The 23,300-nt window shown below is 54.4% G+C and overlaps 1 protein-coding gene across 1 annotated transcript in view; it reads left to right on the top strand.

Annotated features, from left to right (window-relative positions):
• LOC145340549 (Y+L amino acid transporter 1-like) overlaps positions 1-17,073 on the top strand; it is a 19,922-nt gene extending 2,849 nt beyond the window's left edge. Inside the window, exons 3-8 of the mRNA XM_080185022.1 lie at positions 1,260-1,383; positions 3,477-3,580; positions 7,579-7,675; positions 10,956-11,105; positions 14,640-14,823; positions 16,931-17,073. Of these exons, the coding sequence (XP_080041148.1) occupies positions 1,260-1,383; positions 3,477-3,580; positions 7,579-7,675; positions 10,956-11,105; positions 14,640-14,823; positions 16,931-17,025 (754 nt within the window). The 3' untranslated portion in view covers positions 17,026-17,073. The remainder of the gene's footprint in view (positions 1-1,259; positions 1,384-3,476; positions 3,581-7,578; positions 7,676-10,955; positions 11,106-14,639; positions 14,824-16,930) is intronic.
• Positions 17,074-23,300: the final 6,227 nt, after the last annotated feature.

Genomic DNA, 23,300 nt, shown 5'->3' with positions numbered 1-23,300 from the left:
AGGGAGCTTTACTCTGTATCTAACCCCGTGCTGTACCTGTCCTGGGAGTGTTTGATGGGGGCAGTGTAGAGGGAGCTTTACTCTGTATCTAACCCCGTGCTGTCCCTGTCCTGGGAGTGTTTGATGGGGGGGACAGTGTAGAGGGAGCTTTACTCTGTATCTAACCCCATGCTGTACCTGTCCTGGGAGTGTTTGATGGGGGGACAGTGCAGAGGGAGCTTTACTCTGTATCTAACCCTGTGCTGTACCTGTCCTGGGACTGTTTGATGGGGGGGACAGTGTAGAGGGAGCTTTACTCTGTATCTAACCCCATGCTGTACCTGTCCTGGGAGTGTTTGATGGGGGGACAGTGCAGAGGGAGCTTTACTCTGTATCTAACCCCGTGCTGTACCTGTCCTGGGAGTGTTTGATGGGGGGACAGTGCAGAGGGAGCTTTACTCTGTATCTAACCCTGTGCTGTACCTGTCCTGGGAGTGTTTGATGGGGGGACAGTGCAGAGGGAGCTTTACTCTGTATCTAACCCCGTGCTGTACCTGTCCTGGGAGTGTTTGATGGGGGGACAGTGTAGAGGGAGCTTTACTCTGTATCTAACCCCGTGCTGTACTTGTCCTGGGAGTGTTTGATGGGGGGGACAGTGTAGAGGGAGCTTTACTCTGTATCTAACCCCGTGCTGTACCTGTCCTGGGAGTGTTTGATGGGGGAACAGTGTAGAGGGAGCTTTACTCTGTATCTAACCCCGTGCTGTACCTGTCCTGGGAGTGTTTGATGGGGGGAACAGTGTAGAGGGAGCTTTACTCTGTATCTAACCCCGTGCTGTACCTGTCCTGGGAGTGTTTGATGGGGGGACAGTGTAGAGGGAGCTTTACTCTGTATCTAACCCCGTGCTGTACCTGTCCTGGGAGTGTTTGATGGGGACAGTGTAGAGGGAGCTTTACTCTGTATCTAACCCTGTGCTGTCCCTGTCCTGGGAGTGTTTGATGGGGGGACAGTGTAGAGGGAGCTTTACTCTGTATCTAACCCCGTGCTATACCTGTCCTGGGAGTGTTTGATGGGGGGGACAGTGTAGAGGGAGCTTTACTCTGTATCTAACCCCGTGCTGTACCTGTCCTGGGAGTGTTTGATGGGGGGACAGTGTAGAGGGAGCTTTACTCTGTATCTAACCCCGTGCTGTCCCTGTCCTGGGAGTGTTTGATGGGGGGGACAGTGTAGAGGGAGCTTTATTCTGTATCTAACCCATTGAATATTGTGCTGGTTTGCAGAAATCTGCCAATGGCTATTGGGATCTCCATGCCAATCGTCACCATCATCTATATATTGACGAACGTTGCCTATTACACTGTGCTCGACTTTCATGAGATCTTGAGTAGCGATGCTGTGGCTGTGGTGAGTCTTTTCCAGTTCCATGAACTTTTCCCCCACCTGTCCCTCCATCCCACCGCCCCCCCCCGAGACTGTCCCAAGAGGGTAGACAGAGAACAAAGAGCCGTAGAGGATTGGAGAGGCCCCTACGCCCACAGGCCCGCACCAGATTGCCCTGTCTAGACCGACTGCCCAGTCCGCGTCTAGCCATGTGTCTATCCAGATAAATCTCCAACGTTTAGACTTGGGAATCCTTGTTCAAGGTTCCTTTAACATGGAGGGTCACCAAGGAAGGCAAATGTAATGTTCGTGTTCAAGTGGAGAGAATACAAGAGTAGGGATGGACTTCTGAGGTTGGATAAGGCTCTGGGTCGAACCCCCCCCCCATTTGTGAGCAGTTTTGGGTCCCCCCGTATCTGAGGAAGACCCTCGGAAAGGGTCCAGAGGGAGGTTCACAAGAACGATTCCCTGGAATGATGAGATTGAGGATCGGGTTGAGGACTCGGGGGTCTGTCCTCGTTGGGAGTTTAGAAGGATGAGGGGGGTTGGGTGGGGGCGGAATCTTATTGAAACTTACAGGGAGGCCCTGGATAGAGTGGGAGGTGGAGAGGGAAAAACTCCAACCCGAGAGGGCACAACCTCAGGCGATCAGAGACGGGGAGGGATTTCTTCAGAGGGGAACCTGTGGAGGTGTTTGCCCCAGAGGAGGCCGGGTCCCTGAGTGTCTTTAAGACAGAGATAGACAATTTAGCATGGCCAATCCACCTAACCCGCACATCCTTGGACACTAAGGGACAATTTAGCATGGCCAATCCACCCTAACCTACACATCTTTGGACACTAAGGGGCAATTTAGCACGGCCAATCCACCCTAACCTACACATCTTTGGACACTAAGGGGCAATTTAGCACGGCCAATCCACCCTAACCTACACATCTTTGGACACTAAGGGACAATTTAGCACGGCCAATCCACCCTAACCTACACATCTTTGGACACTAAGGGACAATTTAGCATGGCCAATCCACCTAACCCGCACATCTTTGGACACTAAGGGACAATTTAGCATGGCCAATCCACCAAACCCGCACATCTTTGGATACTAAGGGACAATTTAGCATGGCCAATCCATCCTAACCTACACATCTTTGGACACTAAGGGACAATTTAGCATGGCCAATCCACCTAACCCGCACATCCTTGGACACTAAGGGGCAATTTAGCATGGCCAATCCACCCTAACCTACACATCTTTGGACACTAAGGGACAATTTAGCATGGCCAATCCACCTAACCCGCACATCTTTGGACACTAAGGGACAATTTAGCATGGCCAATCCACCAAACCCGCACATCTTTGGATACTAAGGGACAATTTAGCATGGCCAATCCATCCTAACCTACACATCTTTGGACACTAAGGGACAATTTAGCACGGCCAATCCACCCTAACCTACACATCTTTGGACACTAAGGGGCAATTTAGCATGGCCAATCCACCCTAACCTACACATCTTTGGACACTAAGGGGCAATTTAGCATGGCCAATCCACCCTAACCTGCACATCTTTGGACACTAAGGGACAATTTAGCACGGCCAATCCACCCTAACCTACACATCTTTGGACACTAAGGGACAATTTAGCATGGCCAATCCACCCTAACCTGCACATCTTTGGACACTAAGGGACAATTTAGCATGGCCAATCCACCCTAACCTACACATCTTTGGACACTAATGGGCAATTTAGCATGGCCAATCCACCCTAACCTACACATCTTTGGACACTAAGGGACAATTTAGCATGGCCAATCCACCCTAACCTACACATCTTTGGACACTAATGGGCAATTTAGCATGGCCAATCCACCCTAACCTACACATCTTTGGACACTAAGGGGCAATTTAGCACGGCCAATCCACCCTAACCTACACATCTTTGGACACTAAGGGACAATTTAGCATGGCCAATCCACCCTAACCTACACATCTTTGGGAGGGACACTAAGGGGCAATTTGGCATGGCCTCACTCCCCTCTGTTCCCCTCCCTCCCTCCTCTCCCTCCCCTCCCCTCCCCTCCATTTTGTTGACCTCTCCGTCTTGTTCTTTTCCAGACTTTTGCCGATCAGGTCTTTGGCATTTTCAACTGGACGATCATGGTGGCCGTGGCTTTGTCCTGTTTCGGTGGCCTCAACGCCTCAATCCTGGCTGCCTCCAGGTGATGCCCCTCCCCGGGCCGCGGTCAAACCCCACCGGAGGTTCACCGTCGCTGCGATGCGGAGAGCGTCGCAGGGGGAAACGGAGAGTGGGGGGGGGGGGTGGGAGGGGAGGGAGGGAAGCCGCTCAGGCCTTTGAGACTAGGCCGGACCCTCCGGCAAGCAATCAGATCAGGCCTATTTCCCTCCCCCCCCACCACCCCATTCCCTCTTCGCGACACAAAGAACAAAGAAAATTCCAGCACGGGGGACAGGCCGTTCGGCCCCTCCAAGCCTGTACCGACCCTGATGAACAAAAACCCCCTCCCCTTCCGGGGACCGTATCCCTCTACTCCCATCCCGTTCATGGATGTGCCCTGAATCTCACTATCGTCTCCGCTCCCGCTCCCGGCAGCGAGTTCCAGGCCCCCACCCCACCCCTCTGTGTCAAAAAAAAACCGGCCTCGTACATCTCCTTGCCCCTCGCACCCTGTGCCCCCCCGCGTAATTGACTTTCCCACCCTGGCGGGAAAAAGCTTCCGATCTGTGCCCCTCCTAATCTTGTAGACTTCCGATCAGGGTCTCCCCACCCTCCAAGTCAACCTCCAGTGAGAACAACCCAGTTTCTCCAACCCCGCCCCCCCCCCCCGTCGCTAATGCCCCCCCCCGTACCAGGGGCAAAAACCCCCAGTGGCGACCACACTGAAGTGCCAATTTGGACTGTAAATGGCAGAACCCTTCGGAAGGTTTACAGAGGGATCTGGGTGTGCAAGGAGGCAGGTCCCTGAGAGCGGCAGCAAAGGTGGCCAAGGAGGCATTCTTGCCTTCATTGGCCAGGTCAAAGTTGGCAAACTGTGTCGGTCGGGCATTGCTTTGTCTTCACCCGTGGGGCATGGGCAATGCCAACCAGCCAGCATTCATTGCCCGTCCCTCGTTGACCGAGTCGTAGCGGTTTCCAGCATGGAAACAGTCCCTACGGACCAACATGCCCACACCGTCCTTCTTCCAAACCCCAAAGCCAGTCTCAATTGCCCACGTTTGGCCCACATCGCCTCTACACCCGTGTAAATGCTTTTCAAAATTGTCCCCACCTCTACTACTGCCTCTCGTTCCAGACACTCACCACCCTCTGGGTGAAATAAATTGCCCTCTGGACCCTCTCCCCTTCAACCCTCTAGTTTTAGACTCCCCTACCTTTGGGGAAAGATATTGACTATCTCGCTGATCTGTGCCCCTCATTATTTTATAGACCTCTATAAGATCACCCCTCTACGCTCCAGAGAAAAAAGCCCCAGTCTATCCCAGCCTCTCCTTATAACTCAAACCATCAAGTCCCCGGGAGCATCCTAGTAAATCTTTTCCGCGCTCTTTCTAGTTCAAGAACATAAGAATAGGAGCAGGAGTAGGCCATCTAGCCCTTCGAGCCTGCCCCGCCATTCAATAAGATCATGGCTGATCTGTCGTGGCTCAGTTCCACTTTCCCACCCTCTCCCCATAACCCTTAATCCCCTCTCTTATCAAAACCCATCAACCCGCGTCTTAAAAATATTTAGCGAGGCAGCCTCCACCACTTCAACGGGCAGAGAATTCCAGAGATTCGCCACCCTTTGAGTGAAGAAGTTCCTCCTCAACTCCGTTCTAACCCGCCCCCCCTTTATCTTGAGGCTGTGCCCCCTAGTCCTACTGTCCTTTCTGAGCGGGAAGAGTCTCTACACTCTATCCTATCCATCCCATTCATCATCTTATACGTCTCAATGAGATCTCCCCTCATTCTTCTAAACTCTAACGAGTACAAGCCTAGTTTATTCAGCCTCTCCTCATAGCTCAACCCCCTCAACTCCGGTATCAGCCTAGTAAACCTCCTCTGCACTCCCTCCAAGGCCAAAATATCCTTGCGTAAGTATGGCGGCCCAAAACTGCACACACTACTCCAGCTGCGGCCTCACCAATGCCCTATACAGCTGCAGCAAGACCTCCCTACTTTTATATTCAATCCCCCTCGCTATGAAGGCCAGCATCCCATTCGCCTTCCTGACCACCTGCTGCACCTGCAAGCTGGGTTTTTGCGACTCATGCACAAGGACGCCCAGGTCCCTCTGCACCGTCGCCTGCTGCAGTTTTTCGCCACGTAAGTAATAGTCCTTCCTACCATTATTCCTACCAAAGTGGACCACCTCACACTTGCCAACATTAAATTCCATTTGCCATTTCCTGGCCCATTCGCCCAGCCTATCTAGATCCTTCTGCAGACTCTCCACACCCTCCGCACATACTCCAATCATGTCTCCCACATCTAAACCATGAATGTATGATACAAACCGCAAGGGTCCCAGCTCCGGGTCCTGTGGAATAGCGGGCCATTCCCACCATCTAATAAGATCAGGACTGATCTAACACTCCCGCAGTCCACTTTCTCGCCTTTCCCCACCCCCACATCACCCCCCCAACTGGTTTAAAATCTCTCAAACTCTGCCTTGGCAACGTTCAAGATTTCGACTGCCACAGCTTCCCGGGGTAAAGAGTTCCAAAAATTCGCCAACTCACGGTGGCACAGCGGGTTAGTGCTGCTGCCAGGGACCCCGGTTCGATTCCCAGCTCGGGTCACTGTCTGTGTGGAGTCGGCACTTCTCCCGTGTCTGCGTGGGTTTCCTCCGGGTGCTCCGGTTTCCTCCCACAGTCCAAAGATGTGTAGGTTAGGGTGGATTGGCCATGCTAAATTGTCCCTCAGTGTCCAAAGATGTGTAGGTTAGGGTGGATTGGCCATGCTAAATTGTCCCTCAGTGTCCAAAGATGTGTAGGTTAGGTGGATTGGCCATGCTAAATTGTCCCTTAGTGTCCAAAGATGTGTAGGTTAGGGTGGATTGGCCGTGCTAAATTGTCCCTTAGTGTCCAAAGATGTGTAGGTTAGGGTGGATTGGCCGTGCTAAATTGTCCCTTAGTGTCCAAAGATGTGTAGGTTAGGGTGGATTGGCCATGCTAAATTGTCCCTTAGTGTCCAAAGATGTGTAGGTTAGGGTGGATTGGCCATGCTAAATTGTCCCTCAGTGTCCAAAGATGTATAGGTTAGGGTGGATTGGTCATGCTAAATTGTCCCTCAGTGTCCAAAGATGTGTAGGTTAGGGTGGATTGGCCGTGCTAAATTGTCCCTTAGTGTCCAAAGATGTGTAGGTTAGGGTGGATTGGCCATGCTAAATTGTCCCTCAGTGTCCAAAGATGTATAGGTTAGGGTGGATTGGTCATGCTAAATTGTCCCTCAGTGTCCAAAGATGTGTAGGTTAGGGTGGATTGGCCGTGCTAAATTGTCCCTTAGTGTCCAAAGATGTGTAGGTTAGGGTGGATTGGCCATGCTAAATTGTCCCTTAGTGTCCAAAGATGTGTAGGTTAGGGTGGATTGGCCATGCTAAATTGTCCCTCAGTGTCCAAAGATGTATAGGTTAGGGTGGATTGGTCATGCTAAATTGTCCCTCAGTGTCCAAAGATGTGTAGGTTAGGGTGGATTGGCCGTGCTAAATTGTCCCTTAGTGTCCAAAGATGTGTAGGTTAGGGTGGATTGGCCATGCTAAATTGTCCCTCAGTGTCCAAAGATGTATAGGTTAGGGTGGATTGGCCATGTTAAATTGTCCCTCAGTGTCCAAAGATGTATAGGTTAGGGTGGATTGGCCATGCTAAATTGTCCCTTAGTGTCCAAAGATGTGTAGGTTAGGGTGGATTGGCCGTGCTAAATTGTCCCTTAGTGTCCAAAGATGTGTAGGTTAGGGTGGATTGGCCATGCTAAATTGTCCCTTAGTGTCCAAAGATGTGTAGGTTAGGGTGGATTGGCCATGCTAAATTGACCCTTAGTGTCCAAAGAGTCTTGAACATTCCCAAATCCCTTTGCGTTTCTGATTTCCGAAGTGTTTTTCCCCACTTCGAAAACCGTCTCTGCCTCCACTCCCTCCTTCCAAAGTACCCGAACCTCACACTTTCCCACGCGGTCGTCCATCTCTGACTCAACCCCAACTCTCCGCGTCTCTCCCCACAGGCTTTTCTTCGTGGGGTCCAGGGAGGGCCACCTACCAGACGCACTCAGCATGATCCACATCGAGAGGTTTACCCCGGTGCCCGCGCTGCTATTCAACGTGAGTAACCGTCGCAGCCATGGTGGAGAGGTGGGGGGAGAGTAGAGGGAGCTTTACTCTGTATCTAACCCCGTGCTGTACCTGTCCTGGGAGTGTTTGATGGGGGGACAGTGTAGAGAGAGCTTTACTCTGTATCTAACCCCGTGCTGTACCTGTCCTGGGAGTGTTTGATGGGGGGACAGTGTAGAGGGAGCTTTACTCTGTATCTAACCCTGTGCTGTACCTGTCCTGGGAGTGTTTGATGGGGGGACAGTGTAGAGGGAGCTTTACTCTGTATCTAACCCCGTGCTGTACCTGTCCTGGGAGTGTTTGATGGGGGACAGTGTAGAGGGAGCTTTACTCTGTATCTAACCCCGTGCTGTACCTGTCCTGGGAGTGTTTGATGGGGGGACAGTGTAGAGGGAGCGTTACTCTGTATCTAACCCTGTGCTGTACCTGTCCTGGGAGTGTTTGATGGGGGACAGTGTAGAGGGAGCTTTACTCTGTATCTAACCCCGTGCTGTACCTGTCCTGGGAGTGTTTGATGGGGGGACAATGTAGAGGGAGCTTTACTCTGTATCTAACCCTGTGCTGTACCTGTCCTGGGAGTGTTTGATGGGGACAGTGTAGAGGGAGCTTTACTCTGTATCTAACCCCGTGCTGTACCTGTCCTGGGAGTGTTTGATGGGGGGACAGTGTAGAGGGAGCTTTACTCTGTATCTAACCCCGTGCTGTACCTGTCCTGGGAGTGTTTGATGGGGGACAGTGTAGAGGGAGCTTTACTCTGTATCTAACCCCGTGCTGTACCTGTGCTGGGAGTGTTTGATGGGGGGGACAGTGTAGAGGGAGCTTTACTCTGTATCTAACCCCGTGCTGTACCTGTGCTGGGAGTGTTTGATGGGGGGGACAGTGTAGAGGGAGCTTTACTCTGTATCTAACCCCGTGCTGTACCTGTCCTGGGAGTGTTTAATGGGGGGGACAGTGTAGAGGGAGCTTTACTCTGTATCTAACCCCATGCTGTACCTGTCCTGGGAGTGTTTGATGGGGGACAGTGTAGAGGGAGCTTTACTCTGTATCTAACCCCGTGCTGTACCTGTCCTGGGAGTGTTTGATGGGGGGAACAGTGTGGAGGGAGCTTTACTCTGTATCTAACTCCGTGCTGTACCTGTCCTGGGAGTGTTTGATGGGGGGGACAGTGTAGAGGGAGCTTTACTCTGTATCTAACCCCGTGCTGTACCTGTCCTGGGAGTGTTTGATGGGGGGACAGTGTAGAGGGAGCTTTACTCTGTATCTAACCCCGTGCTGTACCTGTCCTGGGAGTGTTTGATGGGGGACAGTGTAGAGGGAGCTTTACTCTGTATCTAACCCCGTGCTGTACCTGTCCTGGGAGTGTTTGATGGGGGGACAATGTAGAGGGAGCTTTACTCTGTATCTAACCCTGTGCTGTACCTGTCCTGGGAGTGTTTGATGGGGACAGTGTAGAGGGAGCTTTACTCTGTATCTAACCCCGTGCTGTACCTGTCCTGGAGTGTTTGATGGGGGGACAGTGTAGAGGGAGCTTTACTCTGTATCTAACCCCCGTGCTGTACCTGTCCTGGGAGTGTTTGATGGGGGACAGTGTAGAGGGAGCTTTACTCTGTATCTAACCCCGTGCTGTACCTGTGCTGGGAGTGTTTGATGGGGGGGACAGTGTAGAGGGAGCTTTACTCTGTATCTAACCCCGTGCTGTACCTGTCCTGGGAGTGTTTGATGGGGGGGACAGTGTAGAGGGAGCTTTACTCTGTATCTAACCCCGTGCTGTACCTGTCCTGGGAGTGTTTAATGGGGGGGACAGTGTAGAGGGAGCTTTACTCTGTATCTAACCCCATGCTGTACCTGTCCTGGGAGTGTTTGATGGGGGACAGTGTAGAGGGAGCTTTACTCTGTATCTAACCCCGTGCTGTACCTGTCCTGGAAGTGTTGATGGGGGGAACAGTGTGGAGGGAGCTTTACTCTGTATCTAACTCCCTGCTGTACCTGTCCTGGGAGTGTTTGATGGGGGGACAGTGTAGAGGGAGCTTTACTCTGTATCTAACCCGTGCTGTACCTGTCCTGGGAGTGTTTGATGGGGGGACAGTGTAGAGGGAGCTTTACTCTGTATCTAACCCCGTGCTGTACCTGTCCTGGGAGTGTTTGATGGGGGGACAGTGTAGAGGGAGCTTTACTCTGTATCTAACCCCGTGCTGTACCTGTCCTGGGAGTGTTTGATGGGGGGACAGTGTAGAGGGAGCTTTACTCTGTATCAACCCCGTGCTGTCCCTGTCCTGGGAGTGTTTGATGGGGGGACAGTGTAGAGGGAGCTTTACTCTGTATCTAACCCCGTGCTGTCCCTGTCCTGGGAGTGTTTGATGGGGGGGACAGTGTAGAGGGAGCTTTACTCTGTATCTAACCCCGTGCTGTACCTGTCCTGAGAGTGTTTGATGGGGGACAGTGTAGAGGGAGCTTTACTCTGTATCTAACCCCGTGCTGTACCTGTCCTGGGAGTGTTTGATGGGGGAACAGTGTAGAGGGAGCTTTACTCTGTATCTAACCCCGTGCTGTACCTGTCCTGGGAGTGTTTGATGGGGGACAGTGTAGAGGGAGCTTTACTCTGTATCTAACCCCGTGCTGTACCTGTCCTGGGAGTGTTTGATGGGGGGACAGTGTAGAGGGAGCTTTACTCTGTATCTAACCCCATGCTGTACCTGTCCTGGGAGTGTTTGATGGGGGGACAGTGTAGAGGGAGCTTTACTCTGTATCTAACCCCGTGCTGTACCTGTCCTGGGAGTGTTTGATGGGGGACAGTGTAGAGGGAGCTTTACTCTGTATCTAACCCCGTGCTGTACCTGTCCTGGGAGTGTTTGATGGGGGAACAGTGTAGAGGGAGCTTTACTCTGTATCTAACCCCGTGCTGTACCTGTCCTGGGAGTGTTTGATGGGGGGACAGTGTAGAGGGAGCTTTACTCTGTATCTAACACCGTGCTGTACCTGTCCTGGGAGTGTTTGATGGGGGGGACAGTGGGGAGGGAGCTTTACTCTGTATGTAACCCTGTGCTGTACCTGTCCTGGGAGTGTTTGATGGGGGGACAGTGTAGAGGGAGCTTTACTCTGTATCTAACCCCGTGCTGTACCTGTCCTGGGAGTGTTTGATGGGGGGACAGTGTAGAGGGAGCTTTACTCTGTATCTAACCCCGTGCTGTACCTGTCCTGGGAGTGTTTGATGGGGGGACAGTGTAGAGGGAGCTTTTCTCTGTATCTAACCCCGTGCTCTATCTGTCCTCAGGGTGTGATGGCGTGCGTCTACCTTTGTGTGGAGGATATTTTTCAGCTCATTAATTATTACAGCTTCAGTTACTGGTTATTTGTTGGGTTATCGATCGCGGGACAGTTATATCTCCGTTGGAAAGAACCAAATCGTTGCCGGCCACTGAAGGTACGATGAGAGAACCTGATCCTGTTCATTCTCCGCGCTGTCTAGACGCACGTCTGTGGGGGTCACCATTGACCAGACACTGAACTGAGACCCAACCTCCGTTGGGCCCCAGAGTTGGGTCAAGGGCTGGGAATCCCGTTTCGGAATAAAATCCCTACTGTGGAGGAGGTTGCCAATTCGGAGGGTCCCTGGCGCTGTGAGGCAGCGGCGCTAACCCACTGTGCGCTGAGCCGGGAATCGAACCCGGGTCCCTGGCGCTGTGAGGCAGCGGCGCTAACCCACTGTGCGCTGAGCCGGGAATCGAACCCGGGTCCCTGGCGCTGTGAGGCAGCAGCGCTAACCCACTGTGCGCTGAGCCGGGAATCGAACCCGGGTCCCTGGCGCTGTGAGGCAGCAGCGCTAACCCACTGTGCGCTGAGCCGGGAATCGAACCCGGGTCCCTGGCGCTGTGAGGCAGCAGCGCTAACCCACTGTGCGCTGAGCCGGGAATCGAACCCGGGTCCCTGGCGCTGTGAGGCAGCAGCGCTAACCCACTGTGCGCTGAGCCGGGAATCGAACCCGGGTCCCTGGCGCCGTGAGGCAGCGGCGCTAACCCACTGTGCGCTGAGCCGGGAATCGAACCCGGGTCCCTGGCGCTGTGAGGCAGCAGCGCTAACCCACTGTGCCACCTGGGAACCTGAGCCTGGGTATGGCCCAGACCTTCCTGTGTTTGAACAGGGTTGGCTTCAGGTCAGCGAACATCCCCAGTCTGAGGCGCCGAGGGACTCCTGCAGAGACGTCCCAGGACAGCAGAGGGTCGTCCTCTTCCTCAGGGTCCCCTGGAGCGGCTCGCTGCTGCCCCCCAGCTGGTTGGAATCAGCAGTGCAGCAAGGAAACTCAACCCCAACACTTCCCCAGGGGCTGGCGTGCAAAACTCGCCCGGGGGGGCTCGGGATAAAGTTGCTTTGAGCTTCAACCTCAATCCGTACATTCCCAGGAATAAATATCCAAGAAGGGAGGGGAAGGTGGATCCCCCTCCCTATCTCTGTAACCTCTTCCAGTCCCTACACCCCCTCCCTATCTCTGTAACCTCCTCCAGACCCCCCTACACCCCCTCCCTATCTCTGTAACCTCCTCCAGCTCCCTACACCCCCCTCCCTATCTCTGTAACCTCTTCCAGTCCCTACACCCCCTCCCTATCTCTGTAACCTCCTCCAGACCCCCCTACACCCCCTCCCTATCTCTGTAACCTCCCCCTACACCCCCTCCCTATCTCTGTAACCCCCTCCAGCCCCCTACACCCCCTCCTTATCTCTGTAACCTCCTCCAGCCCCCTACACCCCCGCCATCTCTGTAACCTCCCCCTACACCCCCTCCCTATCTCTGTAACCCCCTCCAGCCCCCTACACCCCCTCCCTATCTCTGTAACCTCCTCCAGCCCCCTACACCCCCCTCCCTATCTCTGTAACCTCCCCCTACACCCCGTCCCTATCTCTGTAACCTCCTCCAACCCCCCCACACCCCCTCCCTATCTCTGTAACCTCCCCCTACACCCCCTCCCTATCGCTGTAACCTCCTCCAGCCCCCTACACCCCCCTCCCTATCTCTGTAACCTCCTCCAGCCCCCCTACACCCCCCTCCCTATCTCTGTAACCTCCCCCTACACCCCCTCCCTATCTCTGTAACCTCCTCCAGCCCCTACACCCCCCTCCCTATCTCTGTAACCTCCCCCTACACCCCCTCCCTATCTCTGTAACCCCCTCCAGCCCCCTACACCCCCTCCTGATCTCTGTAACCTCCCCCTACACCCCCTCCCTATCTCTGTAACCCCCTCCAGCTCCCCTACACCCCCTCCCTATCTCTGTAACCTCCTCCAGCCCCCTACACCCCCTCCCTATCTCTGTAACCTCCTCCAGCCCCCTACACCCTCTCCCTATCTCTGTAACCTCCTCCAGCCCCCTACACCCCCTCCTGATCTCTGTAACCTCCCCCTACACCCCCTCCCTATCTCTGTAACCCCCTCCAGCTCCCCTACACCCCCTCCCTATCTCTGTAACCTCCTCCAGCCCCCTACACCCCCTCCCTATCTCTGTAACCTCCTCCAGCCCCCTACACCCTCTCCCTATCTCTGTAACCTCCTCCAGCCCCCCTACACCCCCTCCCTATCTCTGTAACCTCCTCCAGCCCCCCTACACCCCCTCCCTATCACAGTACTCCAGCTGTGACCTAAACCAGCGTTTTATACACCTCCATCGTAACAACTGGAGTATTGTGGGCAGTTTTGGGATCTCCTTTTGTGAGGAAGAATCTTCCTGCTCTGGAGAGATTGGATATAAAAGTAGGGAGGTCTTGCTGCAGCTGTATAGGGCATTGGTGAGGCCGCAGCTGGAGTACTGTGTGCAGTTTTGGGCGCCGTACTTACGCAAGGATATTTTGGCCTTGGAGGGAGTGCAGAGGAGGTTTACTAGGCTGATACCGGAGTTGAGGGGGTTGAGCTATGAGGAGAGGCTGAATAAACTAGGCTTGTACTCGTTGGAGTTGAGAAGAATGAGGGGAGATCTCATTGAGACGTATAAGATGATGAATGGGATGGATAGGATAGAGGTGGAGAGACTCTTCCCGCTCAGAAAGGACAGTAGGACTAGGGGGCACAGCCTCAAGATAAAGGGGAGGGTGGTTTAGAACGGAGTTGAGGAGGAACTTCTTCACTCAAAGGGTGGTGAATCTCTGGAATTCTCTGCCCGTTGAAGTGGTGGGGGCTGCCTCGCTGGATATATTGAAGTCACGGGTAGATAGGTTTCTGATAGACAGGGGAGAAAGCGGGAAAGTGGAACTGATCCCACTATCAGATCAGCCATTGAATGGCGGGGTAGGCTCGAGGGGGGGGAGCCCACTCCTGCTCCTATTTCTTGTGAGTGTCGGGATAGGGATGTTCCACTGCCGTTGTGTGGGGTGTTGTTGAGGCTGGAGTATTGCGTGCGGTTTTGGCCTCCCTGTCAGAGGAAGGACACCCCCCCCCTTCCTCGAGAGGTTCACCAGGCCGGCTCCCGGGGCCGTCGTACGAGGAGAGACCGAGCCAGTTCGGATTATATTCGCCGGAGTTTCGGGAGCGTTGGTGGGGGGGCGGGGTGGCGGATCTGATAGAAACTTATCAAATTCTCACGGGGTTAGACAGGATAGACTCAAAGAATGTTCCCCTTGGTCGGGGAGGGAGTCCAGAACTCGAGGGAGAGGGGGTTGGAGGGGGTGGTGGGGTTGGGGGGGTTGGTCAGAGTTTGAGGATAAAGGGGCAAAACCTTTCCGGACTGAGAAATTTCCTGGTTCCTAAGCATTTGCGTTTGTGGGATCTTGCTGTGCAGGTCGCCCTAACCCCGCCCCCCCCCCCCCCAACTCCGCCCCGTAGCGCGGGTTACAATTCGGAGAGGAAAGGGGGGGCGCCCGCTTGGCAAATCGGAATGCTCGGGAAGTTCCCTTTCCAGCGCCGCGGCTATTCGACCTGGTGGGTCGGCGCGACCGTCGCTAACCTCTCGCCGTTCCTTCCCCCCCCCCCGACAGCTCAGCATCTTCTTCCCCATCGTCTTCTGCCTGTGTACCATCTTCCTGGTGGCGGTGCCCCTCTACAGCGACACCATCAACTCCCTGATCGGGGTGGGGATCGCCCTGTCCGGGGTGCCCTTCTACCTGCTGGGGGTCTACCTTCCAGAGCACAAGAGGCCCCCGTTTCTCCGCACGGCCTTAGGTAAGACACTCAGCGGTGTGCATTGAACCGACGCCTCACCGTGTACACTTCCCGGTCTCCCTATCGCACCGTGTACGCTTCCCGGTCTCCCTATCGCACCGTGTACACTTCCCGGTCTCCGTATCGCACCGTGTACACTTCCCGGTCTCCCTATCGCACCGTGTACGCTTCCCGGTCTCCGTATCGCACCGTGTACGCTTCCCGGTCTCCGTATCGCACCGTGTACACTTCCCGGTCTCCCTATCGCACCGTGTACACTTCCCGGTCTCCGTATCGCACCGTGTACACTTCCCGGTCTCCCTATCGCACCGTGTACGCTTCCCGGTCTCCGTATCGCACCGTGTACGCTTCCCGGTCTCCGTATCGCACCGTGTACGCTTCCCGGTCTCCGTATCGCACCGTGTACGCTTCCCGGTCTCCGTATCGCACCGTGTACGCTTCCCGGTCTCCGTATCGCACCGTGTACGCTTCCCGGTCTCCGTATCGCACAGTGTACGCTTCCCGGTCTCCGTATCGCACCGTGTACGCTTCCCGGTCTCCGTATCGCACCGTGTACGCTTCCCGGTCTCCGTATCGCACCGTGTACGCTTCCCGGTCTCCGTATCGCACCGTGTACAGCTCCCGGTCTCCGTATCGCACCGTGTACAGCTCCCGGTCTCCGTGTCGCACTGGGATCACCCTGTACAATTGGAGTGAACGAGAACTGGCTTTCATCCTTTGGGATTGTGTAGAGTTTGGGAATTGGGATTGTGTACAATGGGAGTGAACAGGTTGAGGTTTGGGATTGTGTACAATTGGAGTGGATGGGAAAGGGTTTGGGATTTAGATTGCATCCGATGGGAGTGAACGGGAAGGGGGATTGGGATTGTGTAGAGCGGGAGTGAACGGGAAGGGGATTGGGATTGTGTAGAGCGGGAGTGAACGGGATTGGGGGATTGGGATTGTGTAGAGCGGGAGTGAACGGGATTGGGGATTGGGATTGTGTAGAGCGGGAGTGAACGGGATTGGGGGATTGGGATTGTGTAGAGCGGGAGTGAACGGGATTGGGGGATTGGGATTGTGTAGAGCGGGAGTGAACGGGATTGGGGGATTGGGATTGTGTAGAGCGGGAGTGAACGGGAAGGGGGATTGGGATTGTGTAGAGCGGGAGTGAACGGGAAGGGGGATTGGGATTGTGTAGAGCGGGGGTGAACGGGATTGGGGATTGGGATTGTGTAGAGCGGGAGTGAACGGGAAGGGGGATTGGGATTGTGTAGAGCGGGATTGAACGGGATTGGGGATTGGGATTGTGTAGAGCGGGAGTGAACGGGATTGGGGATTGGGATTGTGTAGAGCGGGAGTGAACGGGAAGGGGGATTGGGATTGTGTAGAGCGGGAGTGAACGGGATTGGGGATTGGGATTGTGTAGAGCGGGAGTGAACGGGATTGGGGGATTGGGATTGTGTAGAGCGGGAGTGAACGGGATTGGGGATTGGGATTGTGTAGAGCGGGAGTGAACGGGATTGGGGGATTGGGATTGTGTAGAGCGGGAGTGAACGGGAAGGGGGATTGGGATTGTGTAGAGCGGGAGTGAACGGGATTGGGGGATTGGGATTGTGTAGAGCGGGAGTGAACGGGATTGGGGGATTGGGATTGTGTAGAGCGGGAGTGAACGGGATTGGGGGATTGGGATTGTGTAGAGCGGGAGTGAACGGGATTGGGGATTGGGATTGTGTAGAGCGGGAGTGAACGGGATTGGGGATTGGGATTGTGTAGAGCGGGAGTGAACGGGATTGGGGGATTAGGATTGTGTAGAGCGGGAGTGAACGGGATTGGGGATTGGGATTGTGTAGAGCGGGAGTGAACGGGATTGGGGATTGGGATTGTGTAGAGCGGGAGTGAACGGGAAGGGGGATTGGGATTGTGTAGAGCGGGAGTGAACGGGATTGGGGGATTGGGATTGTGTAGAGCGGGAGTGAACGGGATTGGGGGATTGGGATTGTGTAGAGCGGGAGTGAACGGGATTGGGGATTGGGATTGTGTAGAGCGGGAGTGAACGGGAAGGGGATTTGGACGTAGCGAGCAGACGACGTAACACCCCACTTCTGCCTTGCTCTGTCTCCCGCAGCCTCCTTCACGAGGTACACCCAGCTGATCTGCTACTGTGTCGTAACCGAGTTGGACATCGAGGAGGAGGAGATGAAGGAGGGGAAATCGAATTGAGTCAGACAACGGGCCAGATCCAGGGTCACCGATTACTCCCCCACCCCCTCAGTTGGTGCCAGCGACAGGCGGGGGCAGCGCGGAAACGTGTCCGCCCGTCCGAGGCCTACAGGCTAGGCTTTGACCCCTGGGTCGCACAACGAGGAACAAAGACTAATTTAAGAGTTAAATTGATTGATTTTTGTGTTGTATTGTGTGTGGGGGGGTGGGGGGGGGGGTGGGGGGGTGTGGGGGCGTTGGGGGGGGCGCCCGTCGCACGCACCGAACCTTTCTACATTGGCCGTCAATCCCAATTTTCAGGCCCTATCATTGGACGGCCTTTGCCCCCTGACCTTCCCGCCCTTTGGCCAATGGGGAGAGCTGCTTTCCCTGCCCCCCCCCCCCCAGCCAATCAGATCCGCTTGACCCCGTCGGGGAGTCCGCTGAGCGGACGGGACGACGTGATTGGCTGCCCCCCTTGCAGGCCGAGTGTGATTGGTCCTCGCTGCCAAAGGTGAGGCCGTCCGCCCCCTCATGCCCTCTTCACCTCCAACTCCTCCCTCCGTCTCCTCTCTACACCCCCTCCCTCCCTCCTCCTCCTCCCCTCTCCCCCTCCCTCCCTCCCCCTCCTCTCTCCCCCTCCCCTCGCCAAGATCACTCCACCAATGCCCTCACTCATTTAACCCCTTCGTCCCTCCTCTCCCTTCTCCCCTCTCCCTCTGCCCCATCTCTCCCTCCTTCCCCGCCCGCCTCCCTCCCGCACCCTCCCCTCATCTCCTCTTCCCCCTTCTCTTCCCCCTCAGTCAAGTACCTCTCCATCTCCCATATCCTCTCTCCCTCCCTCCCCTCCATCTTTCCCTCCTTCCCCTCCATTTCTCCCTCCCTTCCCTCCACCTCTCCCTCCCTCCCCTCCATCTTTCCCTCCTTCCCCTCCATTTCTCCCTCCCTTCCCTCCACCTCTCCCTCCCTCCCCTCCATCTTTCCCTCCTTCCCCTCCATTTCTCCCTCCCTTCCCTCCACCTCTCCCTCCCTCCCCTCCATCTTTCCCTCCTTCCCCTCCATTTCTCCCTCCCTTCCCTCCACCTCTCCCTCCCTCCCCTCCATCTTTCCCTCCTTCCCCTCCATTTCTCCCTCCCTCCCCTCCATCTCGCTCACCCTCCATCCCTCTCTCTACCTCCCCTGCATCTCAACCTCCATCTGTCTATCTCTCCCTCCCTCCCCTCCACCTCTCCCTCCCTCCCTCCCTCCCCTCCATCCCTCCCCCCCTCCTCTCCATCTCTCTCTCCCTCCCCTCCATCTCAACCTCCAGCCCTCTATGTCTCCCTCGCTATCCTCCATCTCTCTCTCTCCCTATCCTCCATCTCTCTCTCTCCCTCCCCTCAATCTCTCCCTTCCCTCCACTTCTCCCTTGCTCCCCTCCATCTCTCCCTCCCTCCCCTCCATTTCTCCCTCCCTCCCTCCATCTCTCCCTCCCTCCCCTCCACCTCTCCCTCCCTCCCCTCCACCTCTCCCTCTCTCCCCTCCACCTCTCCCTCCCTCCCCTCCACCTCTCCCTCCCTCCCCTCCACCTCTCCCCCTCCCTCCCCTCCACCTCTCCCTCCCTCCCTCCCCTCCACCTCTCCTCCCTCCCCTCCACCTCTCCCCCTCCCCTCCACCTCTCCCCCTCCCTCCCCTCCACCTCTCCCCCTCCCTCCCCTCCACCTCTCCCTCCCTCCCCTCCACCTCTCCCTCCCTCCCTCCCCTCCACCTCTCCCTCCCTCCCCTCCACCTCTCCCCCTCCCTCCCCTCCACCCATCCCTCCCTCCCCTCCACCCATCCAGTTGGGCAAAGACCTCGGAAACAGTGTCCCGTCTCCCCTCCCCTCCCCTTCCGGCCCCCCCCAGCACACCGGAGCTGGGATCCCTGGCGAGGAGGGAGAGGGTCGGGAGGGTAACGGTGGAGAAGTCGCGTCCGACCTTCCTCTGCGAGCTCTATGTGTCTCTCTCCCCCCCTCCCCAGCCAGGACCCTGTCTGCGATGGCCTTAGGCCACTGCTCCCCGCCCCAGAGGCCTGCAGTCCTTGCTGCATCCTGCGATCCCCCCCTCTCTGGCTAGCCTTCCAACCCTGAAAACCTTCCTGTTATTTCCACTACAGTTTTTGGCCCGCAGGTGAGGATTCCTTCACAGCGGACACCAACCCAACAGTTGCCCACCAGTGTACAATGGAATAAATAAGAATGATTGTCCGTGGGATACTCTGCGCACGCACACACCGCAATACTGTGTAGACTGTGTACAGTTCTGGTCACCCCATTGTAGAAAAAAGTGTTACTAAACTCAGAAGAACTCACTTCCAGCGCTTAAGAATCATTCACATCACTAAGTTTACCAGCGATTCAGTGGCACAGTGAAGGAAGTTATCTCCAATTGCAATCAGATCTTGATTGATGGGGCCAGTGGGCTGGCGAGCGGTGGACGCAGTTTAATTTAGATAAAGGTGATGCATTTTGGTCAATCGATCCAGGACTCACTCGGTTAATGGTGGGGGGAGAGTTACAGAACAGAGAGATCTCGGGGTACAGGTTCGTAGCTCCTCGAAAGTGGACAGAGTTCGGCACACTGGGTTTCATCGGTCAGAACATTGAATGCAGGAGTTGGGACGTCTTGTTAAAGTTGTACAAGACATTGGTAAGGCCACAGACCGTGTAGAGTTCTGGTCACCCTATTAGACATTGGTAAGGCCACACTGAAGAACATAAGAACATAAGAAATAGGAGCAGGAGTAGGCCATCTAGCCCTTCGAGCCTGCCCCGCCATTCAATAAGATCATGGCTGATCTGTCGTGTCTCAGTTCCACTTTCCCGCCCTCTCCCCATAACCCTTAATCCCCTCTCTTATCAAAAACCCATCAACCCGCATCTTAAAAATATTTAGCGAGGCAGCCTCCACCACTTCAACGGGCAGAGAATTCCAGAGATTCACCACCCTTTGAGTGAAGAAGTTCCTCCTCAACTCCGTTCTAAACTGCCCCCCCTTTATCTTGAGGCTGTGCCCCCTAGTCCTACTGTCCTTTTTGAGCGGGAAGAGTCTCTCCACCTCTATCCTATCCATCCCATTCATCATCTTATACGTCTCAATGAGATCTCCCCTCATTCTTCTAAACTCTAACGAGTACAAGCCTAGTTTATTCAGCCTCTCCTCATAGCTCAACCCCCTCAACTCCGGTATCAGCCTAGTAAACCTCCTCTGCACTCCCTCCAAGGCCAAATATCTTTGCGCAGGTGCGGCGCCCAAAACTGCACACAGTACTCCAGCTGCGGCCTCACCAATGCCCTATACAGCTGCAGCAAGACCTCCCTACTTTTATATTCAATCCCCCTCGCTATGAAGGCCAGCATCCCATTCGCCTTCCTGACCACCTGCTGCACCTGCAAGCTGGGTTTTTGCGACTCATGCACAAGGACGCCCAGGTCCCTCTGCACCGTCGCCTGCTGCAGTTTTTCGCCCCGTAAGTAATAATCCTTCCTACCATTATTCCTACCAAAGTGGACCACCTCGCACTTGCCAACATTAAATTCCATTTGCCATTTCCTGGCCCATTCGCCCAGCCTATCTAGATCCTTCTGTAGACTCTCCACACCCTCCGCACAATTTGCCGTTCCACCAATCTTGGTGTCATCAGCGAATTTCGACACCCTACACTCGGTTCCCTCCTCCAGATCATCTATATAAATGGTAAAAAGCTGGGACCCCAGCACCGACCCCTGGGGTACTCCACTAGTCACCAAATACTGTGTAGAGTTCTGGCCACCCTATTATAGAAAGGATATTATTAAACTAGAAAGAGTGCGGAAAAGATTTACTAGGATGTTACCAGGGACTTGATGGATTGAGTTATAAGGAGAGGCTGGATAGACTGGGACTTTTTTCTCTGGAGCGTAGAGGGGTGATCTTATAGAGGTCTATAAAATAATGAGGGGCACAGATCAGCGAGATAGTCAATATCTTTTCCCCCAAAGGTAGGGGAGTCTAAAACTAGAGGGTTTAAGGGGAGAGGGGAGAGGGGAGAGGATCCAGAGGGGGCAATTTTTTCGCACAGAGTGTCTGGAACGAGAGGCAGTAGTAGAGGTGGGTACAATTTTGTCTTTTAGAAAGCATTTAGACAGTTACGTGGGTGCGATGGGTATAGAGGGATATGGGGCCAAATGTGGGCAACTGGGACTAGCTTAGGGGGTTTCCATACTGAAAACCTCTACGACGCTACAACTCTGACTAATTTATCAGACTTACTCAAGTGGATGGCAGGGTGGCACAGTGGTTGGCGCTGCTGCCTCTCATAGAATTGAAAAGAACCCTACAGTGCAGAATGAGGCCACTCAGCCCATCGATTCTGCACCAACCACAATCCCACCCAGGTCCTACCCCCAAATCCCTACATATTTTACCCGCTAATCCCTCTAACCGACACATCTCAGGACACTAAGGGGCAATTTAGCACGGCCAATCCACCCTAACCTACACATCTTTGGACGCTAAGGGACAATTTAGCACGGCCAATCCACCCTAACCTACACATCTTTGGACACTAAGGGACAATTTAGCACAGCCAATCCACCCTAACCTACACATCTTTGGACACTAAGGGACAATTTAGCATGGCCAATCCACCCTAACCTACACATCTTTGGACACTAAGGGACAATTTAGCACGGCCAATCCACCCTAACCTACACATCTTTGGACACTAAGGGACAATTTAGCATGGCCAATCCACCCTAACCTACACATCTTTGGACACTAAGGGACAATTTAGCATGGCCAATCCACCCTAACCTACACATCTTTGGACACTAAGGGACAATTTAGCATGGCCAATCCACCCTAACCTACACATCTTTGGACACTAAGGGACAATTTAGCATGGCCAATCCACCCTAACCTACACATCTTTGGACACTAAGGGGCAATTTAGCATGGCCAATCCACCCTAACCTACACATCTTTGGACACTAAGGGACAATTTAGCATGGCTAATCCACCCTAACCTACACATCTTTGGACACTAAGGGACAATTTAGCATGGCCAATCCACCCTAACCTACACATCTTTGGACACTAAGGGGCAATTTAGCATGGCCAATCCCCCCTAACCTACACATCTTTGGACACTAAGGGACAATTTAGCACGGCCAATCCACCCTAACCTACACATCTTTGGACACTAAGGGGCAATTTAGCATGGCCAATCCACCCTAACTTACACATCTTCGGACTGTGGGAGGAAACCGGAGCGCCCGGAGGAAACCCACGCAGACACGGGGAGAATGTGCAAACTCCACACAGACAGTGACCCGAGCCGGGAATCGAAACCAGGTCCCCGGAGCTGTGAAGCAGCAATGCCAACCCGCTGTGCCACCTCACAGTGCCAGGAAAGAACAAAGAACAAAGAAAATTCCAGCACAGGAACAGGCCATTCGGCCCCTCCAGGCCTGCACCGACCCATGCTGCCCCCGACTGAACTAAAACCCCCTCCCCTTCCGGGGACCGTATCCCTCTATTCCCATCCTATTCATGGATTTGTCCAGACGCCCCCTTAAAACTCACTATCGTCTCCGCTCCCACTCCCGGCAGTGAGTTCCAGGCACCCACCACCCTCTGTGTAAAAAAACCCCGCCTCGTACATCTCCTTTAAACCTTGCCCTCGCACCTTAAACCTGTGCCCCCCGCGTAATTGACTCTTTCACCCTGGGGGGGAAAAGCTTCCACTCTGTGCCCCTCATAATCTTGTAGACTTCTATCAGGTCTCCCCCTCAACCTCCAGTGAGAACAAACCAAGTTTCTCCAACCTCTCCTCATAGCTAATGCCCCTCCGTACCAGGGGCAAACATCCTGGTAAATCTTTTCTGTCCCCTCTCCAAAGCCTCCACATCCTTCTGGTAGTGTGGGTGACCCAGAATTGAACTCTATATTCCAAGTGCGGCCTCACTAAGGTTCTATAAAGCTGCAACGTGACTTGCCAATTTTTAAACTCAGTGCCCCGGCCGATGAAGGCCAGCATGCCGTATGCCTTCCTGACTACCTTCTCCACCTGTGTTGCCACTTTCAGTGTCCTGTGTACCTGTACACCCAGATCCCTCTGCCTATCAATAATCTGTGTACCTGTACACCCAGATCCCTCTGTCTATCAATACTCTGTGTACCTGTACGCCCAAATCCCTCTGCCTGTCAATACTCTGTGTACCTGTACGCCCAGATCCCTCTGCCTATCAATATTCTGTGTACCTGTACGCCCAGATCCCTCTGCCTATCAATATTCTG

This window comes from Carcharhinus amblyrhynchos, unplaced genomic scaffold (genome assembly GCF_965287045.1).
Source record: "Carcharhinus amblyrhynchos unplaced genomic scaffold, sCarAmb.v2.hapA chromosome_1134, whole genome shotgun sequence".
NCBI lineage: Eukaryota > Metazoa > Chordata > Chondrichthyes > Carcharhiniformes > Carcharhinidae > Carcharhinus > Carcharhinus amblyrhynchos.
The sequence above is the reverse complement of the archived record's forward strand: the minus strand, read 5'-3'. Positions and strand labels throughout refer to the sequence as shown.